General features: G+C 41.0%; 1 protein-coding gene across 2 annotated transcripts in view; it reads left to right on the plus strand.

The window, feature by feature from the left end:
- Positions 1–27,028, plus strand: part of LOC135202267 (phenylalanine--tRNA ligase alpha subunit-like) — a 59,666-nt gene that overhangs the window by 10,101 nt on the left and 22,537 nt on the right. For both annotated transcript variants that reach the window (XM_064231568.1, XM_064231569.1), the window contains exons 5-11: positions 941–1,183; positions 1,538–1,675; positions 2,450–2,599; positions 3,006–3,091; positions 3,923–4,048; positions 4,519–4,620; positions 26,005–26,183. In XM_064231568.1, the coding sequence (XP_064087638.1) occupies positions 941–1,183; positions 1,538–1,675; positions 2,450–2,599; positions 3,006–3,091; positions 3,923–4,048; positions 4,519–4,620; positions 26,005–26,183 (1,024 nt within the window). The remainder of the gene's footprint in view (positions 1–940; positions 1,184–1,537; positions 1,676–2,449; positions 2,600–3,005; positions 3,092–3,922; positions 4,049–4,518; positions 4,621–26,004; positions 26,184–27,028) is intronic.

Consider the following 27,028-nt stretch of genomic DNA (forward strand, 5'->3'; position numbering starts at 1 on the left):
CATTTCAACAGAGCATGGCACTCAGCAACATCCTGAGTACCATGTTTTAGCGAAGCAACTCTGTGTTCACTTCACACTCCCTGCGAGATGTGAAAATGGCATATGAGATCTGCTGCTCACTAGGGCCATACGTGTCTGCAGACACAATCTTGGGGGCAAGAAGTACCACTCATCCTATCCTGTAGAAAATGGTTATGAAGAGCTCTTAATTTAGTTGTTGAGTCGCCGACAACGGCGACTTCTTAACTCTTAAGCCTTAGTTAACACACCTTAACTTTGGCTAGGTTGGTCAGGTGGTGATATATATATTTATATATATATATTTATTTTACTTCTTAGCCCTCATGGTATGGTCAATATGGTCTAGTCACATTGTGGTCACGCCCCCGTTGACAGATCATCTGGAGTGCACCAGCTTTATAGGTCTCTACCTCGCTGGCAACTCTAGTAAAGCAGAAGCAGACTTGGGTGACAGTAATCACGAAGTCAGCTATGCTAACAGGTGGAACCAAGATGTAAATCATCTGCATGCATTTGTTTCCCAAAATCCTTCTATTCTGTCCCTTCCCACCTCCAACGGTGGGATTCAGCTATATATATATATCTGACAGGTAAGTTTCATGAACAAAATGATATTGTTATGATACAATAAAGTTTGTTCATACTTACCTGGCAGATATATATAATCAAGTACCCACCCACCTCCCCTCAGGGGACAGTGGAAATAAAAATTATGAATTGAAAATGGGAATGGTTCCTGATACCCGCCTCCCAGCGGCGGGAATGGGTACTAACCACCTGGCCGACCACTGCGTGTGTCGGAAGTTTTTTAAATTCTGTCGGACTTCAGAAAATACAGCTATATATATATCTGCCAGGTAAGTATGAACAAACTTTATTGTATCATAACAATATCATTTTTAATGTTTCCCTATTTCAGGGACGGCTAGAGCAACGATCAGGACACCTGCACCCCTTGATGCAGTTGAGGGCAGAGTTTCGTCAAATTTTCTTGGAGATGGGCTTCACTGAAATGCCCACAAACAATTTTGTTGAAAGTGCATTTTGGAATTTTGATGCTCTTTTCCAACCCCAGCAACATCCTGCCCGAGATGCCCATGACACATTTTATGTCGCTGAACCAGCAAGGACTATAAGTGTTCCTGAAGATTACTTACAAAGGGTGAGTAAAGAGTGACCATAACATCCCCTATGTTTTCAGTTGATTTTCAACACTAGTTTTTTCAGTTTTAGAGTTTTTATAATATTACCTAGTAATTTGACATTATACAACAGCTATCTAAACTTACTTTGTATTGAATAAAGTAACAATGTTGGTGACGTGAATTAATAATTACTTGAATAAAAAAATATTTTGTTTTTGATACAGGCACGTCGTTAAAATCCCTTGTGGTTCCCTATAAGATGAATGGCATTGTATCACTATGTATTTCTTATTAATGACAGATATTTTGAATTTAGTTTTGTATTATGTATAAATGTACTTTCTTTCAAATTCCCTTGTCATTGTTTGAAGGTCAAAAAAACTCACTCAGTGGGTGGCTATGGCTCGACAGGCTATCAGTATGATTGGGACAGAGATGAAGCTCACAAAAATCTTTTACGGACCCATACGACAGCTGTGAGTGCCAGGATGCTGTACAGACTTGCACAGGTAAATTGATTAATAGCGTAAATTCCATTTTTGAGAGTGGTTTTTTTGTATCTAAAGTATGTTGTTTAATTGAGATTCACTTATCAATTGCTGATGTTTGACAACAGAGAAGAATGTTCAGTATTATGGTTTTCTTGCATGGCTGCTTAACAAGCACTGAGTCTTAATTATTAAATTTTTTTATAATTTATGGATTATACTGTGCCGACTACTGCTAAGATACTGTCAAAAGTGAAATCTGTTGTGTACTCAATTCTGCAGTAATGTGTTATTAATGAAGAGGTTCAGGGAATGCTCCTGAATAGAGTATTCAGTAGTCTTTTCCCATAATTTTGTTCATTCGTTTGAGAGAAATCAAGGATTCACTCTTAAGATAATGAAGATAATGCATTACCAGTTTTATGGTCAATATTTGCAAATGTGATTAAACCTAATTTGTACATATGTGAAAGAATAATTGGGATGAGTAGTGTCAGCTTTATTGGTGTATATTTTCAGTTAATATGATTGTGGTTTCTTGAACTTTCTTTCCATGTTACTTGTCACTTAGCAAGTCTCTTGTTGAATGGTTTCATGCTTCAGTTAGTTTTTCATGGTTTGGTATGGTTATCTGGACATGGAAATATTACGTACTTATTAATGGTTATAGGGCAAACTTTGTATTAAAACATGTATTTGCTAACAACAACACTTTTAACTCTAGTTTGGACTACAGTTGTTAAACAATTCTCTATATTCTTGAAAGGAAGATTAATAAACATGTTTCTATTTCAGGAAGGTTTCCAGCCGTCTAAATTTTTCTCAATTGACCGAGTGTTCCGAAATGAAACTCTGGATGCAACGCATCTTGCAGAATTTCACCAGATTGAGGGTGTGGTTGCAGACTACAATCTTGGTGTGAAGCACTTAATGGGTGTCATAAAGGTAGGTACCTTCATTGTGTGTTGATAGTTTTAGGTGGTTCTGATATGAGAGAGAACTAGAATTGGAGATTTTTTTTTTTTTTTTTTTTTTTTTTATGTCTGTGTTCTTCTGTATGACTATACTGGAAAACTTCAAATTTTAAATTTTTATAGAACTTAAGTCAAAACAATAATTACCTTTGGTAATAATAGCAGTCTCTCGTAGTTGGGAAGTTATTCAAGCGGGATCTATGTGTAATGTTAATTATGCTTTTGGTATCTGTAATCCCTTGCAAACTTTCTTAGTTAAAATACAAGTGCTTATGATAATGAACATGCACCTACTTTACTTGTTCATTGTGAGCCTGTTAATAATTATAAATAGAGTCAATTTATCATTAGTGATTATAAATTATTATATATTCCAGGCTTTCTTTGAAAAAATTGGCATTACAAAATTACGGTTTAAGCCTGCCTACAATCCATATACAGAACCCTCTATGGAAATATTCAGGTATGTTGCTTGAATTTCATTCTTTTTTTCATCTTGTATTAATTAGAACACCAAGTGAATATATCAAGTTTGAAATTGGTTTATTCAAGGATAACTGTTAGAACCATAGGGTGTCTTAAGTAGAGAATACCTTGATAGCTTTAATAGCATACTTGCTGGGACTGAGCTTCTTAATTTAGAAATGTTACTCTGTTGACTACTGCTTTAGATAATATAAAAGCAAATTTTGACATCCATAGCTATTTTTTATATCAGTTAGTTCATTGCAAACATTGAGGGATATTTCTAGACTCTGCTGGTGTTTGCATGAAGGACTTATACAAAAATGAAAACTAGAACTTTGAACAAGATAAAAGGTGAAGTTAGACAGCTTTGTGATAAGTACTGACAGCAGCAAACATCCTATCTAGAGTGACCATGTAAACTCTAGTAACAAAACCTGGAGTTTATTATATAGATCAATTTTGCTTTGTCAAAAGGTATATTGAGCCCATTGTGGAAGCCATTATTTAATGTTTGAGAAAAATATGTTACTTGTGTCTCTTTGTTTTGTACTCAGTTCTTGATAGGATGTGGATGTTGAAGTTTAGGATTCTTAAGATCTTAGTGCTTTATCAACAGTCTTAGTATTAATTTATGGTGATGGACTCGTTCGTATGAGCCCCTACATCTCAAATGTCTCATGAAGGCATATGTTACCTAATACCAAACTATTTTATTGCTTAAAAGATGACTCGTCCATAATTTTTTATTTGCTTTAATAAATATCCCTAATAATGATGTGGAAAGTGTTTTACATTGTTAATCATTTAAAACTTCTTTTTTTTTCAGTTATCATGAAGGTTTGAAAAAGTGGGTGGAGGTTGGCAATTCGGGTATTTTCCGACCTGAGATGTTACGGCCAATGGGATTGCCAGAAGAAGTTACCATTGCAGCCTTTGGGCTTTCTTTAGAAAGGTTAGTAGCCTGTGTAATCAATGTTCATTAACTTATCCTATTGCTGGTGTAATGGTGAATATTTTAGGTATTGTAACAATTTACCATTTTATATAACCAAAATTTTGTTTGCTCTACAATGGTTAGTATCCCCTGAGTGCTGTGAGATTGAACATTTTGGATCAAATCAGTTACAGATTAAGAAGTGAGTAATAGACAGTTAAAGTTACCCAAAGAATATGTTTTCCATTTTAAATTTTTATAAACTTCATGTTAGTATCTACTTTATTTGTTGCTATTACATATGACATCTGGAATGCAATTACTCATATTTATACACTTATTGTGGAAAGCTTTGCTATCTCAGTTTGTCTGAAAATTATACAAATGCAATTAAATGAGAATTTATTTTTTGTGTGTAATCTTAAATCATGAAGTGATGTGTCTTCAGTTGATCACATAATCTTTACACCATTTTTGTTTTATTGCAGACCAGCAATGATCATGTATGGAATCGACAATATCAGAGAGCTTGTTGGACCCAAAGTGAAAATGGAACTTATCCTAGATAATCCAGTCTGCACTCTTAACAAGTAGGCTGTTTTGATGTCTACCTCATGCGTTGTATATTTATGTTTCTGATTTTTATGTCTAGTTGTAAGGGTGGCCTGCTAAATTAGTGAAATGTTCAAAATTTTATACTATATTTGAGTTGTTAGTGGCATGCTAGCTTTTCTTTCATTTTAATAAAACGAATATTATTGTGGCCTTCACACAAAGTGTTCTTTCAATAATTTTAGCACATGTTATAATATGCAGTGTTTAGTACCTGATGCATGCATTAGATGTTTTTTATGGGGGTATAAACCTAGTGTTGATCATAGTGGGAGGTCTTAGGTTTCAAACAGTATTTTAGCATTTTTAAGTAGTACTATATTAGTTTGTTGGGTTCATTTACAGGAGTGAGGGAACCTGTTTGCTTTATAAATTAAATTCTAAAGAACCGAATTTTATCATAGAGACAGATTAGTAAAGGTAATGAGATTTTAGATGGGACTTTTTGTTGTTTTCAAGATATGCATTAAGTTTTAAGGCCATTTTACATGCAGAGAAAACTATTTAAGATTTTTATTAAACTTATGAAGTACTTTTGAATTTAATTTCTAAACCTACAGGATGCTGTCAAACAATAGAAATGGGAAGTACAAAGTTCTTTTGTAGTGGAACAGTACAATTAAGTGCTTTGATAAAGTGTAGAACTCATTTTTATTTATTTAATTTTTGTTTAGGAGAGACTAGATAGTCTGAGGATATGTTTTGAAAGGGAAGATTTTACAGCTAATACATGAGGAAAGTTTACTATCACTACGGGAAAACAATCATGGCCACTTAATATTTGTGAAAAGGATGTTAGGTGTGCATAGAAAATTAGATGTTCATGTGCTTCTGCTGTTTGTGATTGAGCAGGTGTTAAAGTAATGATAAGGAGATAGGAGTTTTAGTCTAGACTTTGTGAACTATGACAGTACACTGGTAAGAAATTTAATCATCCTTGTTTTTCATATTATTTTCCAAATGTACAGTTCAGGTACTTTTATTGTTTGACATGCTGTTTGTTTAAAGAATAGAGTAGTAGATTCTTTTAGTTGTCTTGTGATATAAAGGTGAATAAGCAATCAACAATTTATAATACATTGGGAAGCAGTTATTTTTGGCCATTCAGACTTTTTTTTACATGTTCATGAAGATTGTAACCTAAAAAGCTTTGATACTGTTAAGTACAAGTGAAAATCATGACACTAACAGTAAAGTGGAGAATGTAAACATAATTTGGATAGCTTGTTTTTGCAGAGAATAGCACCTAGGAGAAACATCTAAAGTTTTTATGATTACATAAGTTTATTTCAGAACAGGTCTAGAATTCAGGGGGTTGACTAATTAATGGTAAATACAGTTTAACCAGACCACTCGGTTGCATTTCTAGATGCACTGACTAGCCTGAAGGATTTATTCTTATCTGGGTCAAATTAAAGAGAGGGAAGTAGAAGTAGGAGAGTTAGGCAGGGAGAGACAGAGGCAGCAGATGAAAAATGAAGCTGTGGTCCAAAGGGATGCAGCAAAGCACCTTTAGTGGACTGTCTGCAGTGTACCTTTCAAGGGACACTGAACTGTATGGAGAATAGACTTTTTTACTGTTAACTTTAATTATGGGTGAAAACTAGAGCAAGACAAGTTCTGTAAGTTGATAGGTGGGAAACATGAAAATTAAGAGACAGAAAGAAATACTACCAAGAGCCAAAGGGACATTGCAAAGGACATTAGTACTGCCTACTGTATGTCATGTAAGTAACAAGGCAATATTTCCTATTGGGAAATCATAACATCCTTCACAAAGGTTGTAAATGTAGATTTTTATACATCGTTCATTTTGTACAGTATTTGGTGTTTTAAATGTGATGGTATGCATGCAATTTTCTTAAAGGAAAGTGACTGCCTTCATAGATGAGTAAAACTGGGTTTAACTACCGAGTTGGGAACAGTGCAACCAGTGAAAGCATTTTTTACATCTTTAATTGTTTTTAACCGGTTTCCAGCTGGTGCAAGAAGATTATCCTATTGTTAAGACCTCAGGTTTGTTATCTATAAAAAATACAAATTGAGTAAAAGATTTCATTTTATGAAAAAATTTTAAGTATGCATATTGTAGTTAATTTTAGTATTTCTTGAAGAATATATATTCCTGTTATTTGTAGATGGCATGTGATTTGTATTTTATAGATGGATAGCAGTAGATATTCAGTATCCCTGATGTAGTATCCAACATCCATGTGGACCAATAGCTAAAAGCCATTGACTTGCAAAGCAAGCTTCCTCAGAATAGAATGATTGTGTAAAAAGGGACAAAGTAGAGTTAAAGCTACATTCATACCCTGCTCTTCACGGATTTCTCGATGGAACATACACACATTATTCGCAGAGAATTCATCTACTCGCGGAAAATTTGCCTATTCACAGTATTTTCCACCAAGAAATAATCACTAATTAATGTACTAAACACTTTTTGTGATAAAACTATTAAAATACTCAGATATGAGAATTTTTAGAAGGGCAGTTTTTTGTGTTTGAACGATCAAAATACAGTAGGCAGTTCGAAGTGTTTTCGGAGGTGTTTGAAGTATAGCTATTCACGCGGGTTGTGGTACACATCCCCCTGGAATACTGGGGCCAACTGTAAATATATACGTACTGTACAACAGCTATGTTAGGTCACTCTAAAGCAGTTGTGCACGGCATGTTAAAGCAGGATTTCAATTCCTCATAACTCACACAAGCATCCTTACAGGGATGCTTACAGAATTGTTCAGCTTTCTTCAAAGTAAAGAGAGGTTTATCTGATGTCACCTTGGATATTACTATATCATATTTGATCATTACCTTGCCCTGAAATTCAGTAGAATCATATAAATGATCATGTCATGTGTCGTCGTCTTACTTTATTTTGTATCTGTCAATCATTTTGATATCAGAATGACATGCTTATATGTAATATTTTGAAATATGGGAATGTCGACAACCACAAAGTTGCTAGCACAAGGCATAGTGGTCCGTTGTGTCTCGAGCTATGCACCTGTAATTGCACACATTCATTGAGGAGAAAACAAGTTCTCATTTGTCCTTGATTTTCTTCTTATATTTTGATACTGTATGGATTGATGATGAAGTGTCTTAATTATTTGAATAGTGAGGTTTTATTAAGAAGACTATGACTTAAGGACTTATGGCTATGGTAAGTTTGTGGATATTTTATTTTGCACTTTTTTTTCTGAAAAAATAATTATGAATTTTTAGTAGATGCAGTTGTGCATCAGGAGAGAAAAGACTCAACCCGTTTTTTATTGGGGTGGGGGGAAATGATGTGCAATAGTAACCAAAGAAATATTGCATATCATACACTATATATTTCTCCTTAAATTGACAAAAGTATTTACTTTTATGCAGTTAGAAGTTCTGTCTTACCAACAATGAAATTATAAATACTGGAGTAGAAATAGGTAGGTGTTCTGTGAACTTTGAAATGCCATGCAGTTTTACCAATGAGTTGAAAAGATAATTGTTCATACACGAAACAAACCTTCGGTCTTAACATTAGGATTTACTAGCGCCAAGCTGGAAACCGGTAGAATTAAAATTACACTTGTGAGATCCAGGGACTAATGGCATCTATACAGGTCACGGGGCATGTATACCCAGAATGCCCACGGCTACCTGTGACCCATCAGTTATTTTCCTACCGCCTTTAAGATAAGACGTGTTACTGTCTATCTCATTTAAAGCCGGTTTTTCAGTTTGCCCGTTCTTTATCCATTTCATTTTTTTTTTATTTTTCATTCCTTTTCTTTCTCCAAGTGTGATCAGTGTGTGGTAGATGTATACGTGGTATGATGGAGAATTTTGCCTCAACATCGGGATCGTCTACCGCTTCGAAGAGGAGGACAAAGGAAATGCCCCAGGAGTCAGTGGCTTCCCTTGTTCTAGTTCCTAACCTCGGTGTCGACGGATCCTCATCCCAAACATGTAGTAGGTGCAGGGAAAACGTATGTACGGTTTTACTAATCCGTGTTCTGTTTGTCGCGGTTGGTCGGTGGACAGTGGAAGAAGTTCTATGGGAAAAGCCAATACAAAAGAAAGGGGGTGACGCCATCTTTGATGACCAAACCTTACCGGCTTCTTTTGTATCGGTAATAAACCATGGCTGCTCCATATGTTTCTCCACCTGCTTTTGAATTGTCTCATACCCCTTCGGTTTCTCCTAGCGGTTCTGTATCGGAAAACGTCAGGAGGGGCCTTGGGTAATTTTATGAATAATTTGCACTCTCCTTTGTTCCCAGCAAGTAGAGGGGGGAGATCCGCCATCTTTGTTCCAGGCTCCTGCTACGCAAGCGCATAGTTAGATGGTACGTGGTCAGCGCTAGGCCTACCAGGCGTACCAACCTTGGGATGTGGTCTGCTTCGCATTATATGACGTCACGGTTCCAGCAGGGGCCGGCAGCGCTGAATGTTCCTCATCCCCCGGGCTTGCAATTTATGGGGAATTAATGCCGCTGCTTCTCTCCATCCCACTCAGTATTTACAGCGATGCAGAACGTGGGAGGTAATTTGGCAGCAAACGTGCGGTTACCAGCAGAAACCTCTCAGTCTCTCCCTACGAGAGCGATGACGTCACAACATACGTCACACTCTGAGATGGCAGGCGTGATGACGTCACAGACCGATTCTCGGCCTTTTCGCTGCACCCAGACGCTAATACGCCTTCTGATCCGTCAATGCAAACTGTAATGCAGAAGTTACGAGGATATAGAGGAGAGAATGAATAAGAGAGACAAAAAGAAAAAGTGTGATTCGCCTTCTTCGTCTTCTTCTCTAGTTCGGCGTCATCGCTAAGTCCGATAACGTCACGGCGAGCGCCAGTCAAGCGTTGGAGGAGATTCGGGAGTTCCTAGCGGATCCTCGGGCCAAGAGGAGAAGAATCAATTCTTCCTCTCCTTCGGACGAAGACTGTCATTTCCAAGTCAGCAAGAAGGTCGGAAAAATCAGTGGCTATTAAGCACAAGGTTGCCAGACGAAGCCGTTCGCAAGAGTCCGAACAAGCGAGAGAGGTGACGGCCGGCGAGCTAGCGGCCGAGGCGGAGTTGCCAGTTCGGATCGCAAAAACTGCGATACCTCTGTTGAAAATCGACGTTGGCGGCGAAAGGTGCAGCGAGGATGGAATCAGATCCCAGTTTCGCTCCGTAAGGCCGTTCAAAATACGTACGAAAGACGATAAGGCTCCTATTAAAAGTACAAAAAATAGAGAGTTGGCAACCTCGGCGGATACGTTTCGTGGAAGGCAGTGTCCGTCTGGATAGAAGGCCGAGGCCTGGCTCGCCGACGCTCGAAACGATGCCAATGCTAATAAAGACGAACTTACCTCTGTCTTAAGGGAGCCTTCATCTTGGAGATCTAGACGAGATTCTCGCTCTAGATCCGTGAGCAGAGAAAGAGTGAGACGTTCTCGTTCCCCTGCTGACTATCTGGGATCGAGCCAACAGCGCCAGCAAAGATCAAAGAGGCCGCGGCCGTAGGGGCAGGCGGCCGTGGAATTCCGGGCCGTCTGTCAGAAGATAGAGGCGAGACAACATCTCTCGTGACGGAGAATGGTACACTAGAGCCGGAGGAAGGAGAAAACCAAGATTGTTCATACACGAAACAAACCTTCGGTCTTAACATTAGGATTTACTAGCGCCAAGCTGGAAACCGGTAGAATTAAAATTACACTTGTGAGATCCAGGGACTAATGGCATCTATACCAGGTCACGGGGCCATGTATACCAGAATGCCCACGGCTACCTGTGACCATCAGTTATTTTCCTACCGCCTTTAAGATAAGACGTGTTACTGTCTATCTCATTTAAAGCCGGTTTTTTTTTCAGTTTGCCCGTTCTTTATATTCATTTCATTTTTATTTTTCATTCCTTTTCTTTCTCCAAGTGTGATCAGTGTGTGGTAAGAGTGTATACGTGGTATGATGGAGAATTTTGCCTCAACATCGGGATCGTCTACCGCTTCGAAGAGGAGACAAAGGAAATGCCCAGGAGTCAGTGGCTTCCCTTGTTCTAGGTTCCTAACCTCGGTGTCGACGGATCCTCATCCAACGTGTAGTAGGTGCAGGGAAAACGTATGTACGGTTAGGCTTACTAATCGTGTTCTGTTTGTCGCGGTTGGTCGGTGGAACGTGGAAGAAGTTCTATGGGAAAAGCCATACAAAAGAAGGGGGTGACGCCATCTTTGGATGACCAAACCTTACCGCTTCTTTGTATCGTAATAAACCAGGCTGCTCCATATGTTTCTCCACCTGCTTTTGAATTGTCTCATACCCCTTCGGTTTCTCCTAGCGGTTCTGTATCGAAACGTCGGGAGGGGCCTTGGGTAATTTTATGAATAATTTGCACTCTCCTTTCCTTCCCAGCAAGTAGAGGGGTGAGTCCGCCATCTTTGTTCCAGGCTCCTGCTACGCAAGCGCATAGGTTAGATGGTACGTGGTCACGCTAGGCCTACCAGGCGTACCAACCTGGATGGTCTGCTTGCGCATTATATGACGTCACGGTTCCAGCAGGGTCCGGCAGCGCTGAATGTTCCTCATCCCCCGGGCTTGCAATTTATATGGGAATTAATGCCGCTGCTTCACCATCCCACTCAGTATTACAGCGATGCAGAACGTGGGAGGTAATTTGGCAGCAAACGTGCGGTTACCAGCAGAAACCTCTCAGTCTCTCCCTACGAGAGGATGACGTCACAACATACGTCACACTCTGAGATGGCAGGCGTGATGACGTCACAGACCGATTCTCGGCCTTTTTCGCGGCTCCCAGACGCTAATACGCCTTCTGATCCGTCAATGCAAACTGTAATGCAGAAGTTACAGGATATAGAGGAGAGAATGATAAGAGAGGCAAAAAAAAAAAAGAAAGTGTGATTCGCCTTCTTCGTCTTCTTCGTCTAGTTCGGCGTCATCGCTAAGTCCGATAACGTCACGGCGAGCGCCAGTCAAGCGTTGGAGGAGGATTCGGGAGTTCCTAGCGGATCCTCGGCCAAGAGGAGAAGAATCAATTCTTCCTCTTCTTCGGACGAAGACTGTCTTTTCCAAGTCAGCAAGAAGGTCGGAAAATCAGTGGCTATTAAGCCACAAGGTTGCCAGACGAAGCCGTTCGCAAGAGTCCGAAACAACTAAGCGAGAGAGGTGACGGCCGCGAGCTAGCGGTCCGAGGCGGAGTTGCCAGTTCGGATCGCAAAAACATGCGATACCTCTGGTAAAATCGACGTTGGCGGCGAAAGGTGCAGCAGAGGATGGAATGCAGGTCCCAGTTTCGCCCGTAAGGCCGTTCAAAATACGTACGAAGGACGATAAGGCTCCTATTAAAAGTACGGAAAATAGAGAGTTGGCAACCTCGGCGGATACGTTCGTGGAAGGCAGTGTCCGTCTGGATAGAAGGCCGAGGCCGGGCTCGCCGACGCTCGAAAACGATGCCAATGCTAATAAAGACGAACTTACCTCTGTCTTAAGGGAGCCTTCATCTTGGAGATCTAGACGAGATTCTCGCTCTAGATCCGTGAGCAGAGAAAGAGTGAGACGTTCTCGTTCCCCTGCTGACTATTCTGGGATCGAGCCAGCAGGCCAGCAAAGATCCAAAGAGGCCGCGGCCGTAGGGGCAGGCGGCCGTGGAATTCCATCGGGCCGTCTGTCAGAAGATAGAGGCGAGACAAACATCTCTCGTGACGGAGAGTGGTACACTAGAGCCGGAGGAAGGAGAAACCAAGAGTTTCTGGGGGGGGGCCTCGTATGCAGAGGTTATTGATTTGATTCGTCAATTCAATAGCCTTTCGGAGAAGACAGAAACACCGGCCAGTATGCTTCCTCCTGGAATTGACATGGCGTTTGGACTAAAGAGGGATACCAAGGTGTCGTATGAATTGCCTTGTTCGAGTCATGCGGAATCGGTCTTGCCCAACGTAAACGCAAAAGATTGCAGGGAGGGATAATTCCTTAAGATCTAATAGATCATTTAAATTTATTCCCCCTCCAATGATAAAGCAAAGGAAATATTATACGACACCGAAGGTCCCTTTGCTGTCTAGACAAATGAACCCTAATGTTGTAAGGTTAAGGCCTGGATTAACCTTGGATCAGGTTTAAAATGGAGTGCCCTCGATGACGTACCAAGAGGCTGCCACGTTAGAAGCAACAGCTTCTTCTGTCTTTCAGGCTGCGTCCTGGTTAGACCTTGGTTTCAACAGCAGTGGCGAAAATTGCATCCTCGGAATCAACAAGGAAAGTACGTGGATGAACCATTGTTCATTAGATTACTACAGTCAGGGTCCAAGCGATTGCGTACCTGACAAACGTAAGTGCCAATGTTTGGGCAAATATCCTGCTAATGAGGAGAGATGCAGCATTGGCTAGACTAAGCCGCAATGTGGATTTGGATTCCCTGTTAGCAACAATGAGGAATGGGGATATCTTGGAATCGCAACTACTGTTGCAGAGGTCATACTGGAAGGAGCGATAGATAGAAGAAGGATGGACACTAACGAGGTGGTGCAACAGGCAGTTAGGAAAACCTCTAACAGTCAACTATTCCTTTGGAGGGAAGACAACAGCAAGTGTCTCGAAAGAAACCAGTGAGACATAGCATCCCTAATAGAGTCACAAGACCCTCTTCCCCAAAGAGGAGAACGCATCGGCCCTTTCACAATAGAAACACGAGGAAGGGGCAATAGAGGAAGGGGGAGAGGCTCAAGAAGATAGGATGGGCTCCCATCACTCGGCCACACCAGTGGGGGGTTGCCTGGCAAATCACTGGAAGGTGTGGCAGGAACTAGGGGCAGAGCATGTGGGTGGTGGATGTTCTCAGGATCGGGTATTTGATTCCGTTCGAGGTAACCCCGCCCCTGACAGATCAAACCACCTTACCCCACGTCACTTAGTATGCCCACAAATCTCAGAAGGCCACTATTCTGCAGGACGAAGTGAAGAAGATGATGGAAAAAGGAGCTGTGCAACAAGTATGCAGTCCGACAAAAGGCTTTTACAGCAGGATTTCCTCCTGGTACCCAAAGCCAACGGGAGTGGAAGTCAGTAATAGACCTGTCAACGCTGAATCTGTTTATAAGGAAAACCAGTTTCAAGATGGAAACTCCGAAAATGGTTCTACAAGCAGTCAGAATCGGAGACTTTATGCTGACAGTCGATCTAAAGGACGCATACTTTCAGATACCAGTCCATCAGTCTTCAAGGAAATTTCTCCGCTTCAGTCTTGCAGGGAAAGCTTTCGAGTTCAAGGTCCTGTGCTTCGGATTGACAACGTCTCCTCAAGTTTTTACAAGAGTGGCTTCACCCTCGTGTCGGCGTGGGCGCACGCTCAGGGGATCAGGCTGATAAGATATCTGGACGATTGGCTGGTGATAGCAAAGTCCAGGGAGAAATTACTCAGGGACAGGGCGGCCCTCCTGCAGCTTTGTCACAGCCTAGGTATTGTGGTGAATCAGCAGAAGTCGCAGCTGGATCCAAGTCAACATTTGGAATATCTGGGAATGGTGATAGACACAACACAAGCCAAAGTATTCCCGACAGACCAAAGAGTACAGAAATGCAAACAAGTAGGTGCTGAATCCTTTCTGGGAAAGCAGACACAGCCAGCAAGACAGTGGCAGGTGGTGCTGGGAATCCTAACCTCCCCCTGGAGAACGCTAGTACCACAAGGAAGGCTACACCTTCGGTGGTCCCTACAATGGAGGATGAAGGATTGTTTTGGTCACCAACAGTAGATCACCCGTTATCAGCAAATTCCCTGTCGGCAGAAGTGAGGAAAGACTTGCTGTGGTGGGTGGACGCGACAATCTGACAGTGGGTGTCCCCCTTCAACAATCCTCCCCAGACCTCTTGCTGTTCTCGGATGCGTCACTAGAAGGCTGGGGAGCCCATATGGAGGAGTTTGATGGTGCAGCAAAATGGAGTTGCAAGGACAGAGAACTCCATATAAACGTGCTGGAGTTGAAAGCAGCTTTCCTGGCTCTACAAGAATTCAGGGAGAGAGTAAAGGGACACTCGGTGGTATTGATGTCAGACAACACCACAGTAGTAGCTTATATAAACAAGCAAGGAGGCCTAGTTTCTCGGCAGTTACATGTGATGACAGTTCAACTTCACAGTGGGCTATAGAGAACCTGGTAGACATCAAGGCCAGGTATATTCCGGGAAAAAGAACATAGTGGCCGACAAGTTGAGCCGCAGGGATCAGATTCTGGGAACGGAGTGGCCCTACCCTAACACCAGGTAGTGGACAGGATGCTCATGTTGTGGGAAGGACCCGATCATAGACCTATTCGCAACCATGGTACAAACAAAAAGTTGGAAGTGTATTGTTCAGTAGTCCCCGGACGCAGAGGCAGCAGCAGCAAGATCGCTACAACACCCCTGGGACAATCTGGACGTGTACTGCATTTCCTCCATTTTGTCTAATCCGTCAGGTTTCTGAACAGGGTAATGCGGTCTCAGAACCTCAAGATGACCCTGGTAGCCCCCGTTATGGCCGAAAGCAGAGTGGTTTCCAGACCTACTGGAACTCCTAGTAGATGTGCCAAGAGAGTTACCTCCATGGAGCAACCTTCTGTGTCAGCCTCACGTGGAGAGGTACCACCAGTCGGTGAAAGTCCCTATCGCTTCACGGGTGGAGACTGTCAAGTATCTCCTCCGAGAGCGAGGGTTTTCGCAGAAAGCAGCAACTCAGATGGCAGGTATATCAGAAAATCATCTGCGACAGTATACCAAGGGAAGTGGTCAGCATACTGTGATTGGTTTACAGACTTTCTGATATATCTCAGAACAGAAAAAACATATGTCTGTATCTGCAGTGAAGGGGTACAGGGCTGCTCTAGCCTCAGTCTTACGAATGAAAGGAGTGGACATATCGTCTTCATGGGAGTTGGCCATGCTGATGAGGAGCTTTGAACAGTCATGCCCACCAAAGGAGCTAAAAGCCCCAGATTGGGATCTGACCAAGGTACTGAGTAGTCTGACAAAACCCCCTTACGAACCGCTAAGGCAGTCCACGGATAGGAGCCTGACCCTGAAGACAGTCTTCTTATTGACCCTGGCTTCAACAAAAGGGTGGGGGAGCTACATGGCCTCTCATATCTCATAAAGCACTCGAGAGGTTGGAGATCAATGGTGTGTGAGTTTTGTCCCAGAATTCGTGGCAAAGACCCAAAATCCAACAATAGTAGACGGCAGATTCGACTCCTTTACCATACCACTTCCATTGGCAGACTTTGTAGACAACGACAAAGCTGAAATGCTCCTGTGCCCCCTCAGGGCACTAAGGGAGTACTTAAAGAGAACAAGGCACCTCAGGCCGGGGTGCCAGAGGTTGTTCGTAAGTACAGGACGGAACAAGAAGGAAGTGTCCAAGAATACATTATCATTTTGGCTAAGGGAGACAATCAGAAATGCTTATACTGCAGAGACAGAGGGTCAGATAGCCAGGTGGGAGCTAGAGCTCATGACATCAGGGTGTGAGGTGCTTCCCTGGCATTTAAGAAGAACATGTCCTGTGGATAAAATTCTGAAAGCTGCGTGTGGAAGCGCCAAACAACTTTCACCTCATTTTATTTGAAAGATGTTGCCCATAGATCCTTGGACACCTTTCCTTGGGTCCAGTGGTGGCGGCCCAACAAGTGATATAGTTCATCCAGTGCCCCTGGCGGTCAGTTTGCGTCTAGTCTAAGATGAAGGTATGAAAGTAGAATGAATGGGATGACTGGTCTTTTTTCTTTACTACTTTCTTCTACTCCTTTAACTACGGCAATATGAAGGAGAGTACCGTCATGTGCTGGAACGGACTAGATGCAGGTGAGATGGTCAGCCATACTGTGAAGCTATCTTAGCTGATGATATACTTTTCAGTAGCAACACACCCTCTGGATAATAAGGAAAGAGGGTGAAGGTGGATCCAGTCGCAGGGACAAGAGTAAACAGTAGAATGGTATCTACACCCAGTGGGAGGAAACCAATAGATCCGCTTATATCTTTGGTCCTAGGTTCATTGTCCATTCTCTAGAATTTCCCTATATATTCGGAAATGGATAAGGTGGCAAACTTCCAGTCAGTTGTAGAGACTTACCTCCCTCCAATAGTAAGTCTATCCTAATGTTAAGACCGAAGGTTTGTTTCGTGTATGAACAAATACCAAATTTGTAACTAATTTGTATTTTTCATAACTAACAAACCTGAGGTCTTAACAGTTAAGGCCCACCTCGAACCACCCCTCTAGCAGTCTAAACTGGGTTAGAAAAATATAACTGATGGGTCACAGGTAGCCGTGGGCATTCTGGGTATACATGCCCCGTGACCTGGTATAGATGCCATTAGTCCCTGGATCTCACAAGTGTAATTTTAATTCTACCGGTTTCCAGCTTGGCGCTAGTAAATCCTAATGTTAAGACCTCAGGTTTGTTAGTTATGAAAAATACAAATTAGTTACAAATTTGGTATTTTCTGGCCTCGTATGCAGAGGTTATTGATTTGATTCGTCAATTCAATAGCCTTTCGGAGAAGACAGAAACACCGGCCAGTATGCTTCCTCCTGGAATTGACATGGCGTTTGGACTAAAAGAGGGTATACCAAGGTGTCGTATAATTGCCTTGCTCGAGTCATGCGGAATCGGTCTTGCAACACGTAACGCGAAAGATTGCAGGGAGGGATATTCCTTAAGATCTAATAGATCATTTAAATTTATTCCCCTCCAATGATAAAGCAAAGGAAATATTATACGACACCGAAGGTCCCTTTGCTGTCTAGACAAATGAACCCTAATGTTGTAAGGTTAAGGCCTGGATTAACCTTGGATCAGGTTAAAATGGAGTGCCCTTCGATGACGTACCAAGAGACTGCCACGTTAGAAGCAACAGCTTCTTCTGTCTTTCAGGCTGCGTCCTGGTTAGACCTTTGGTCAACAGCAGTGGCGAAAATTGCATCCTCGGAAGCAACAAGGAAAGTAGTAGATGAACCATTGTTCATTAGATTACTACAGTCAGGGTCCAAGGCGATTGCGTACCTGACAAACGTAAGTGCCAATGTTTTGGGCAAATAGCCTGCTAATGAGGATAGATGCAGCATTGGCTAGACTAAGCCGCAATGTGGATTTGGATTCCCTGTTAGCAATGAGGAATGGGGATATCTTGGAATCGCAACTACTGTTGCCAGAGGTCATACTGGAAGAAGCGATAGATAGAAGAAGGATGGACACTAACGATAGGTTGGTGCAACAGGCAGTTAGGAAAACCTCTAACAGTCAAACTATTCCTTTGGAGGGAAGACAACAGCAGATGTCTCGAAAGAAACCAGATGGACATAGCATCCCTAATAGAGTCACAAAGACCCTCTTCCCCAAAGAGGATAACTCATCGGCCCTTTCACAATAGAAACAACAGAGGAATGGGCAATAGGGGAAGGGGGAGAGGCTCAAGAAGATAGGATGGGCGCCTCCCATCACTCGGCCACACCAGTGGGGGGTTGCCTGGCAAATCACTGGAAGGTGTGGCAGGAACTAGGGGCAGAGCAGTGGGTGGTGGATGTTCTCAGGATCGGGTATTGATTCCGTTTCGAGGTAACCCCGCCCCTGACAGATCAAACCATTACCCACGTCACTTATGACCCACAGATCTCAGAAGGCCACTATTCTGCAGGACGAAGTGAAGAAGATGATGGAAAAAAGGAGCTGTGCAACAAGTATGCAGTCCGACAAAAGGCTTCTACAGCAGGATTTTTCCTGGTACCCAAACAATCCAACGGGGAGTGGAGGACAGTAATAGACCTGTCAACGCTGAATCTGTTTATAAGGAAAACCAGTTTCAAGATGGAAACTCCGAAAAACGGTTCTACAAGCAGTCAGAATCGGAGACTTTATGCTGACAGTCGATCTAAAGGACGCTACTTTCAGATACCAGTCCCAACAGTCTTCAAGGAAATTTCTCCGCTTCAGTCTTGCAGGGAAAGCTTTCGAGTTCAAGGTCCTGTGCTTCGGATTGACAACGTCTCCTCAAGTTTTTACAAGAGTGTTCACCCTCGTGTCGGCATGGGCGCACGCTCAGGGATCAGGCTGATAAGTATCTGGACGATTGGCTGGTGATAGCAAAGTCCAGGGAGAAATTACTCAGGGACAGGGGCGACCCCTCCTGCAGCTTTGTCACAGCCTAGGTATTGTGGTGAATCAGCAGAAGTCGCAGCTGGATCCAAGTCAACGTTTGGAATATCTGGGAATGGTGATAGACACAACACAAGCCAAAGTATTCCCGACAGACCAAAGAGTACAGAAATGCAAACAAGTGGTGAATGCCTTTCTGGGAAAGCAGACACAGCCAGCAAGACAGTGGCAGGTGGTGCTGGGAATCCTAACCTCCCTGGAGAAGCTAGTACCACAAGGAAGGCTACACCTTCGGTCCCTACAATGGAGGATGAAGGAGTTTTGGTCACCAACAGTAGATCACCCGTACGAGCAAATTCCCTTGTCGGCAGAAGTGAGGAAAGACTTGCTGTGGTGGGTGGACGACGACAATCTGACAGTGGGTGTCCCCCTTCAACAATCCTCCCCAGACCTCTTGCTGTTCTCGGATGCATCACTAGAAGGCTGGTGAGCCCATATGGAGGAGTTGATGGTGTCAGCAAATGGAGTTGCAAGGACAGAGAACTCCATATAAACGTGCTGGAGTTGAAAGCAGCTTTCCTGGCTCTACAAGAATTCAGGGAGAGAGTAAAGGGACACTCGGTGGTATTGATGTCAGACAACACCACAGTAGTAGCTTATATAAACCAAGCAAGGAGGCCTAGTTTTCTCGGCAGTTACATGTGATGACAGTTCAACTTCACCAGTGGGCTATAGAGAACCTGGTAGACATCAAGGCCAGGTATATTCCGGGAAAAAGAAACATAGTGGCCGACAAGTTGAGCCGCAGGGATCAGATTTCTGGGAACGGAGTGGTCCCTACACCAACAGGTATGGACAGGATGCTCATGTTGTGGGAAGGACCGATCATAGACCTATTCGCAACCAGGTACAACAAAAAGTTGGAAGTGTATTGTTCAGTAGTCCCGGACGCAGAGGCAGCAGCAGAAGATGCGCTACACACCCCTGGGACAATCGGAACGTGTACGCATTTCCTCCATTTTGTCTAATCCGTCAGGTTTTTTTCTGAACAGGGTAATGCGGTCTCAGAACCTCAAGATGACCCTGGTAGCCCCGTGATTGGGCCCGAAAGCAGAGTGGTTTCCAAACCTACTGGAACCTAGTGATGGCCAAGAGAGTTACTCCATGGAGCAACCTTCTGTGTCAGCCTCACGTGGAGAGGTACCACATCGGTGAAGTCCCTATCGCTTCACGGTGGGATACTGTCAAGTATCTCCTCCGAAGCGAGGGTTTCGCAGAAAGCAGCAACTCAGATGGCAGGTTAATATCAGAAAATCAGCTGCGACAGTATACCAAGGGAAGTTCAGCATACTGTATTTGTGTCGTAGGTGGAACGTGTCTCCACTCGGTACCACTATTCAAGCAGTTAGCGACTTTTCTGATATATCTCAGACAGAAAAAACACTAGTCTGTATCTGCATTGAGGGGTACAGGGCTGCTCTATCCTCATCTACGAATGAAAGGGTTGGACTATCGTCTTCATGGGAGTTGGCCATGCTGATGAGCGAGCTTTGAACAGTCCATGCCACAAAGGACTAAAAACCCAATTGGGCTCTGACCAGGTACTGAGTAAGTCTGACAAACCCCCCTTACACGCACTAAGGCAGTCCCACGGATAGGAGCCGAACCTGAAACAGTCTTCTTATTGGCCTGGCTTCAACCAAACGGGTGGGGGAGGCTACTGGCTCCTCATATCTCATAAAGCACTCGAGAGGTTGGAGATCCAATGGTGTGTGAGTTTGTCCCAGAATTCGTGGTCAAAGAAGACCCAAAATCCAACATACGTAGACGGCAGATTCGACTCCTTTACCATACCTTCCTTGGCAGAACTTTGTAGACACACAAAGCTGAAATGGCTCCTGTGCCCGTCAGGGCACTAGGGAGTACTTAAAAGAGAACCAAGGCACCTCATGCCGGGGTGCCATAGTTGTTCGTAATTAACAGGACGAACAAAGAAGGAAGTGTCCAAGAAGACAATATCATTTTGGCTAAGGAGACAACAGAAATGCTTATACTGCAAGAAGACAGGAGGTCAGATTAGCCAGGTGGGAGCTAGAGCTCATGACTCAGGGTGTGAGTGCTTCCCTAGCATTTTAAGAAAACATGTCTTGGATAAAATTCGAAAGCTGGCCGTGTGGAAGCGCCAAACAACTTCCACCTCATTTATTTGAAAGATGTTGCCCATAGATCCTTGGACACCTTTTCCTTGGGTCAAGTGGTGCGGCCCAACAAGTGATAAGTTCATCCAGTGCCCCTGGCGGGTCAGTTGTGGCGTCTAAAGTCTAAGATGAAGGTATGAAAGTAGAATGAATGGGATGACTGGTCTTTTTTCTTTACTACTTTCTTCCTACTCCTTTAACTACGGGCAATATGAAGGAGAGTACCGTCATGTTGCTGGAACGGACTAGATGCAGGTGAGATGGTCAGCCATACTGTGAAGCTATCTTAGCTGATGATATACTTTTCAGTAGCAACACACCCCTCTGGATAATAAGGAAAGAGGGGTGAAGGTCGAATCCAGTCGCAAGGGACAAGAGTAAACAGTAGAATGGTATCTACACCCAGTGGGAGGAAACAATAGATCCGCTTATATCTTTGGTCCTAGGTTCATTGTCCATTCTCTAGAATTTCCCTATATATTCGGAAATGGATAAGGTGGCAAACTTCCAGTCAGTTGTAGAGAACCTTACCTCCCTCCAATAGTAAGTCTATCCTAATGTTAAGACCGAGGTTTGTTTCGTGTATGAACAAATACCAAATTTGTAACTAATTTGTATTTTTCATAACTAACAACCTGAGGTCTTAACAGTTAAAGGCCCACCTCGAACCACCCCTCTAGCAGTCTAAACTGGGTTAGAAATATAACTGATGGGTCACAGGTAGCCGTGGGCATTCTGGGTATACATGCCCCGTGACCTGGTATAGATGCCATTAGTCCCTGGATCTCACAAGTGTAATTTTAATTCTACCGGTTTCCAGCTTGGCGCTAGTAAATCCTAATGTTAAGACCTCAGGTTTGTTAGTTATGAAAAATACAAATTAGTTACAAATTTGTTATTTTTGTTTTTTGCAATGATTAGATAAAGCAAACATTCTTGTAAAGAGGAGAGTGGTGGCAAGTCAATAATATTCTCTAGCAGAGCCTAAAAACTTACTTTTCAAGTCATTACAGGTCTTGTACAGGTAAAGATAGAATAAAGCAATCAAAGTTCATCTTTTTCAGCAGCTATAATTTCAGGAAGATAGTAAAATAGGGAGGTGGTTGCTGTGGGTGCATAGTGTAAGTCAGGGTAAAGGACCTGCAAACATTTGGTACGGAGTGAGAATCAGTTCTTTTTGACAGAAACCCTTAGTCAAATTTAACAGAACTGATTTTTTTTCCAAAAATCTAAGGTGCAAGGAAACTGCTGAATTCCAAGCTAGGAGTAAAATTAAGAACAATAAGTAATTAAGACATTACCTTGAATGATTTGGTACTCTTGTTTTGTGTGTGTGTGTGTGTAATGGGAGTTAAAATAAATTAGATATGTTAACTTGGTGGTCTGGTTAAACTATACATATATGAATAATAGCAATAATACAGCATTAAAGCTTAAATGTTGGAAAGAATGCATTAAGTTGATCAAACAGAATTATATGACCTTGGAATTGAAGATAAAGATCATAAATTATAAAAGAGAGGAAAATTTAAAAATTTACTAGTAGGCACTGGGTAGAGTGGGTTTTATTCAGTGGTTAGTATGTAACAGAGCCAGTTGCCCATCTTTAAATATTAATTTTTATATACATATTAGATAGCTGGGAATTATAATGTAACTTATACTGTAACTTACATCGTGGGCCAAAGTAGGTAGCTAGTATAGATCAAATAGGCTAGCTTAGTTAGCCTAAGCAGTCTTATTAAGGCTACAAGTTCATACTGCCAGTCGGTGGTTTCCGTTCCAGGGTGCGCCGTAAGTTAGTGCTTATTAATTGATAGGCGCTGTAAGTGATAATGAAGTGGTATCAGAAAGTAACCACTGACAAGGAGTCAATGGAGTAAAATGGCAAAATTCTCCAGAATATTTGAGAGATTGACTTCAAAGGAATAGAAAATAGCTAAGTGTGAAATAGCCATGCAGAGATTAAAAAAAAAAGGTAAAATCAAAGCATATGTATACAATAAAATGCATCACATGAGTAAGAGCCAATGTTCTGATGAAGAACATGAAAAGCTACATGAGCGTAATTGCTCTAAGAATATGATGCTTTTCATCACACACATGACAGGCAGAAAACTAATGTGATACTTGCCAAAAAGACTTGCTAGAGTTAGGTTAGATATTGATTTGGTGCAACCCAGAGGCCAGATGATTTCCCATGTCCAGTATTTTTGAGGCTCCCCCCTTAGGAGCCCCATAACTGATGACCCACATGATCATTTAATTGTGTAGTGCAATCCTCACGTCGTGAGAACGAACCTTTTGGTGAGCATAATGAGTAACCAGAAATGTAATGGTATTTTAAAGAAATTATAATACTATTGTAATAAGAATGAGAGAACTAGTTTCCAAGTAAATATCTGGCTTAGTTACTTTTTCTGATAATTTTTGGTTTAATGCAAAAATACTGTATTTTTGATACTAAATAATACAAAGGTATTACATCATTAGGTAGGTGCCATGTTGTGTAATCAGTCAGTGAAAGACTTGGTGTCACCTTGTTAATTTTTGTAAAATATTCAAGTTTTGTGTAATAGGTTCTTACATAGAAAATGTGAAAAAGGCAGCTAGACTCATTGATTTTGAGTGCATAACTCTCGTGAGATTGCATTCTTGTGTTACTTGATATTTTATGTACTTGTTCAGTCTCTGCAAACGTGAAATAATGTAGTATGCATAAATGCTGACATCCATGTGTGTCATAGAAAGTATACACGTGCTTGATAATGCATGTAGCAATTACCTAGTTTTTTTTTTAATCTGCTCTTATGCATGTGATGTGCATGCACATGTTTCCAATCTCTTATTAGTAATGTGATTACAGTTGGTATCTAGACTTGAAATCATCTTAATTTTGCCTCTCCACTGAAAATTCTCACAGCACTCAGTATTATGGCACCTGAATTAGATAATACAAAAAGATTGATGTGTCTGATTGCAAGAGCTTTATGAAGGAGCAGTGAATACAAAAGCTTGCTGTGTGATATTTAAGTATAATTTTCTTTTTTTCTTTTATCATATCATGAAATATCTTTTAAAGATGTTGTTGGTTTGTTACTCTGAATACCATAACAAATCAGTAAAATGCTTTGTAGATATAGTAATTGATATCATAAAAAGTATGAACTATCATAGCTACCCCAAAAAATATTGTAGAAAATGGGTGTGTAGAGAATGGGGTCTGGCTCTGAGCCAACTGCTCTACCACCGAGGGTAGATTATTTGTGTACACCAGTGCATGCAGAGCATGCTTATCCTGCATGCTTCTGCAGAGTCACATGTGAGCAAAGAATAATTTTAGTCACTACAAAACGTATTTAATCCCAATGTTAGTAAGAAACTTATTACAGTAGTACTTAAGTTGAAGTGGTTTTGGTGAGTGGGCAAAGTCATAATATTGCTGATGGGTTGCAGAGACATTGTGCATGAAACTTAAGAGATTTTAAGGTGTGTCCAAAAGGTGAGTGTCTTCTGGATCAAGATTTATACACAGGATATCATTTTACTGTATGTACAAAGATTTGTGTCAAAATTACTGTTGCAAGTTGTGACAATGCATATCATTGCTACAAGTTATTATAGAATGCTTATTTGCAGATGAATGATCGGAAATGTAAGGTCCAACAGGTATGTTTGACAGGTGTCTTCCCAAAGCTTTTGACAGTAGTGTTGTACTTTTACTTCTGCATTTAAATGACAACTTAGAAAACAAGGATATTCTTTGTTAAAATTTTCATTTTTTTTTTTAAAGCCTTGACAATATTATTAGTGTGATGGGAAATTGCAAATTTTTTCATATCTGCCTCTCACTTTGCTTTCATCAGGAACTAGGGCTTTAATAGGAGTTTAAACACATTATATACCATAGCCAGTTTAGTCTGTCCATTTAACTCTTTATCATCATAGCCAGATATGATTGCATTGTCCTTTACACTTTTAGTGACAATAGATGCCTGTGTGCCAGTGTGAATAGGGTGTCTCATTAAGTGTACTATCTTCTATAATTCTGTATTGTACAACATGTAAGTTACAATTTCAATGTCTGATATATATTGTATTTTACCTTCTTGTTTTGATGGTGATGGGAAATGGGGCCAAAGGACTTTCAACGGTAACATGGCATGAAAGTCAGAGTGCTTTAAATGTTCACATGAAGTAACAGAGATAATTTAGAAACCTATCTCAAAGGAAATATAGTATCTTTTTTTTTAAGGAACCCCTGATCAAAATGGTTTGTGCCCTCAAACTGCCCTCCATCTTTTATCACCATCTTTGAGTTGGTAATTCATTATGACTCTTATTTGCTTAGATCCATGATGAGTTTGTTTCGTCTTTAATTACAGAGTAGTGATGAAATTATTTCCTAGTTAGCATCTGTAGAATATGTCGTAGGCTAGGTAATTTTTTCCTTCGTGTATCTTTACTCGCTTATAATCTAACAAAGTTTTTCTTTAACTAATATACATACTTATCAATATATTTTCATTCCTAGTCTTCGTCTTTCTGTTATTCCCAACGTAGGACTAGGATTTGTGTAAAACACAGGAATGTACTAAATAAGTGCTCTAGATTATAGGTATCCCTCTGTGCAAAGCACAAGAATACGCAAAATAAGTACAATAGATTATAGATATCCCTTTGTGTAAAGCACAGGAATGCAGTACAGTACACAAAATAAATATTCTAGATTTTAGATATTCTTTACCTGCTCAGATCTTTTAGCAAAACCATATTTTTTGTTAACTCCTTTACTCAAATATTTCTCAAGAAAGCATTTTAAGCATTGATGTTTTGCTGAGTGACTGCCTCATTGGAAGAGTGTCATTATTCATATATTTACCAAGCTTCAGGTAATGAGAGACTAATAAAGAAATAGCACTGAGTCTTCCAAAAGATTTTTCATATATTCAGTATTTTATTTATAAATTTTTATTATGGAGAATTGTGTTATTTCAAATTGTTTCTGACTATCATAGAATTTGCATTCTTGTATCACAGGTTTAGACGAAAAGAACAAACGACATCTGGGGGAGGTGTGACAGTAGAAGCCCTCACAAAACGTCAGGAGCTGATTCTAGACAGACTTTCTGCCCTCCAGTCCAAGGTTGCTCACATTGCATCGAAAATGGGCATCACTTTAGAAGAATCTATTACCTCTCAATCTTCCCAAATTAGTGGTTAGTTCGAATTTTTGTTTGTAATTATAGTAAATTAATATCTTTCAACCACAATCCCTACTTAGGGAATGGTGGGCAACAATGCAAGACAGGTAGATTAATATTCAATGGTGTTGGTGAGCGATAGTACCACTTTCTCATCCCTTTTCTTTGTATGTATCATGTTAATTTCATGACACATATATAGGTCAACAGATATGAGTGTAGTTGCTTCTGCATTGGCTTCAAGAGAGAAGATATGTCTTAGATGAATTTGATAATGCTAATAAAGCTTATGATTTATGAGTTTTTGTGAAAAAATGTCATTTAATTTGTTCTACAGGTATTGAAGAGCCTGCAAGTTTTGGAAATTTTAAGGATGTCTACTTGAAATTTAATATCATAAATTTATTTTGTTATTTGCTGAATTGAAACTAATCTCAAACTGCAGCTGGCTGTTTAGGGAAGACAAGCACTTCTTGCTATGAGTCTTAAAGAAATGTATTGATATTTTTATCGATTCACATTACCAGACATGAGGACACGTCCTCAAATTGCAAGCAACACTTCTAGATATATTTTTGTAGTATTTTTATATAATATTTTACAAATTATGAATTATATAATTTTATGGTGAACTAAGTAACTTGCATTTGCAAACAGCACTTCAAAAATATGTGAAATTTAAACCTCAAGTACACATGTACTTTGTTTAGGTTTTCTATTATGGCTGTACTAAACTAAAAAGGTAGTTATGTCATTTATAATGTACTGAAGGGGGCAAAACATTGTATTTTGTGCATTCAACTTTTTATTTTTTTTTTTAACCAGTTCACCAATTGAGAAGAATCAACACATTCCTTGTT

This window comes from Macrobrachium nipponense, chromosome 30 (genome assembly GCF_015104395.2).
Source record: "Macrobrachium nipponense isolate FS-2020 chromosome 30, ASM1510439v2, whole genome shotgun sequence".
NCBI classification, from domain to species: Eukaryota; Metazoa; Arthropoda; class Malacostraca; order Decapoda; family Palaemonidae; genus Macrobrachium; species Macrobrachium nipponense.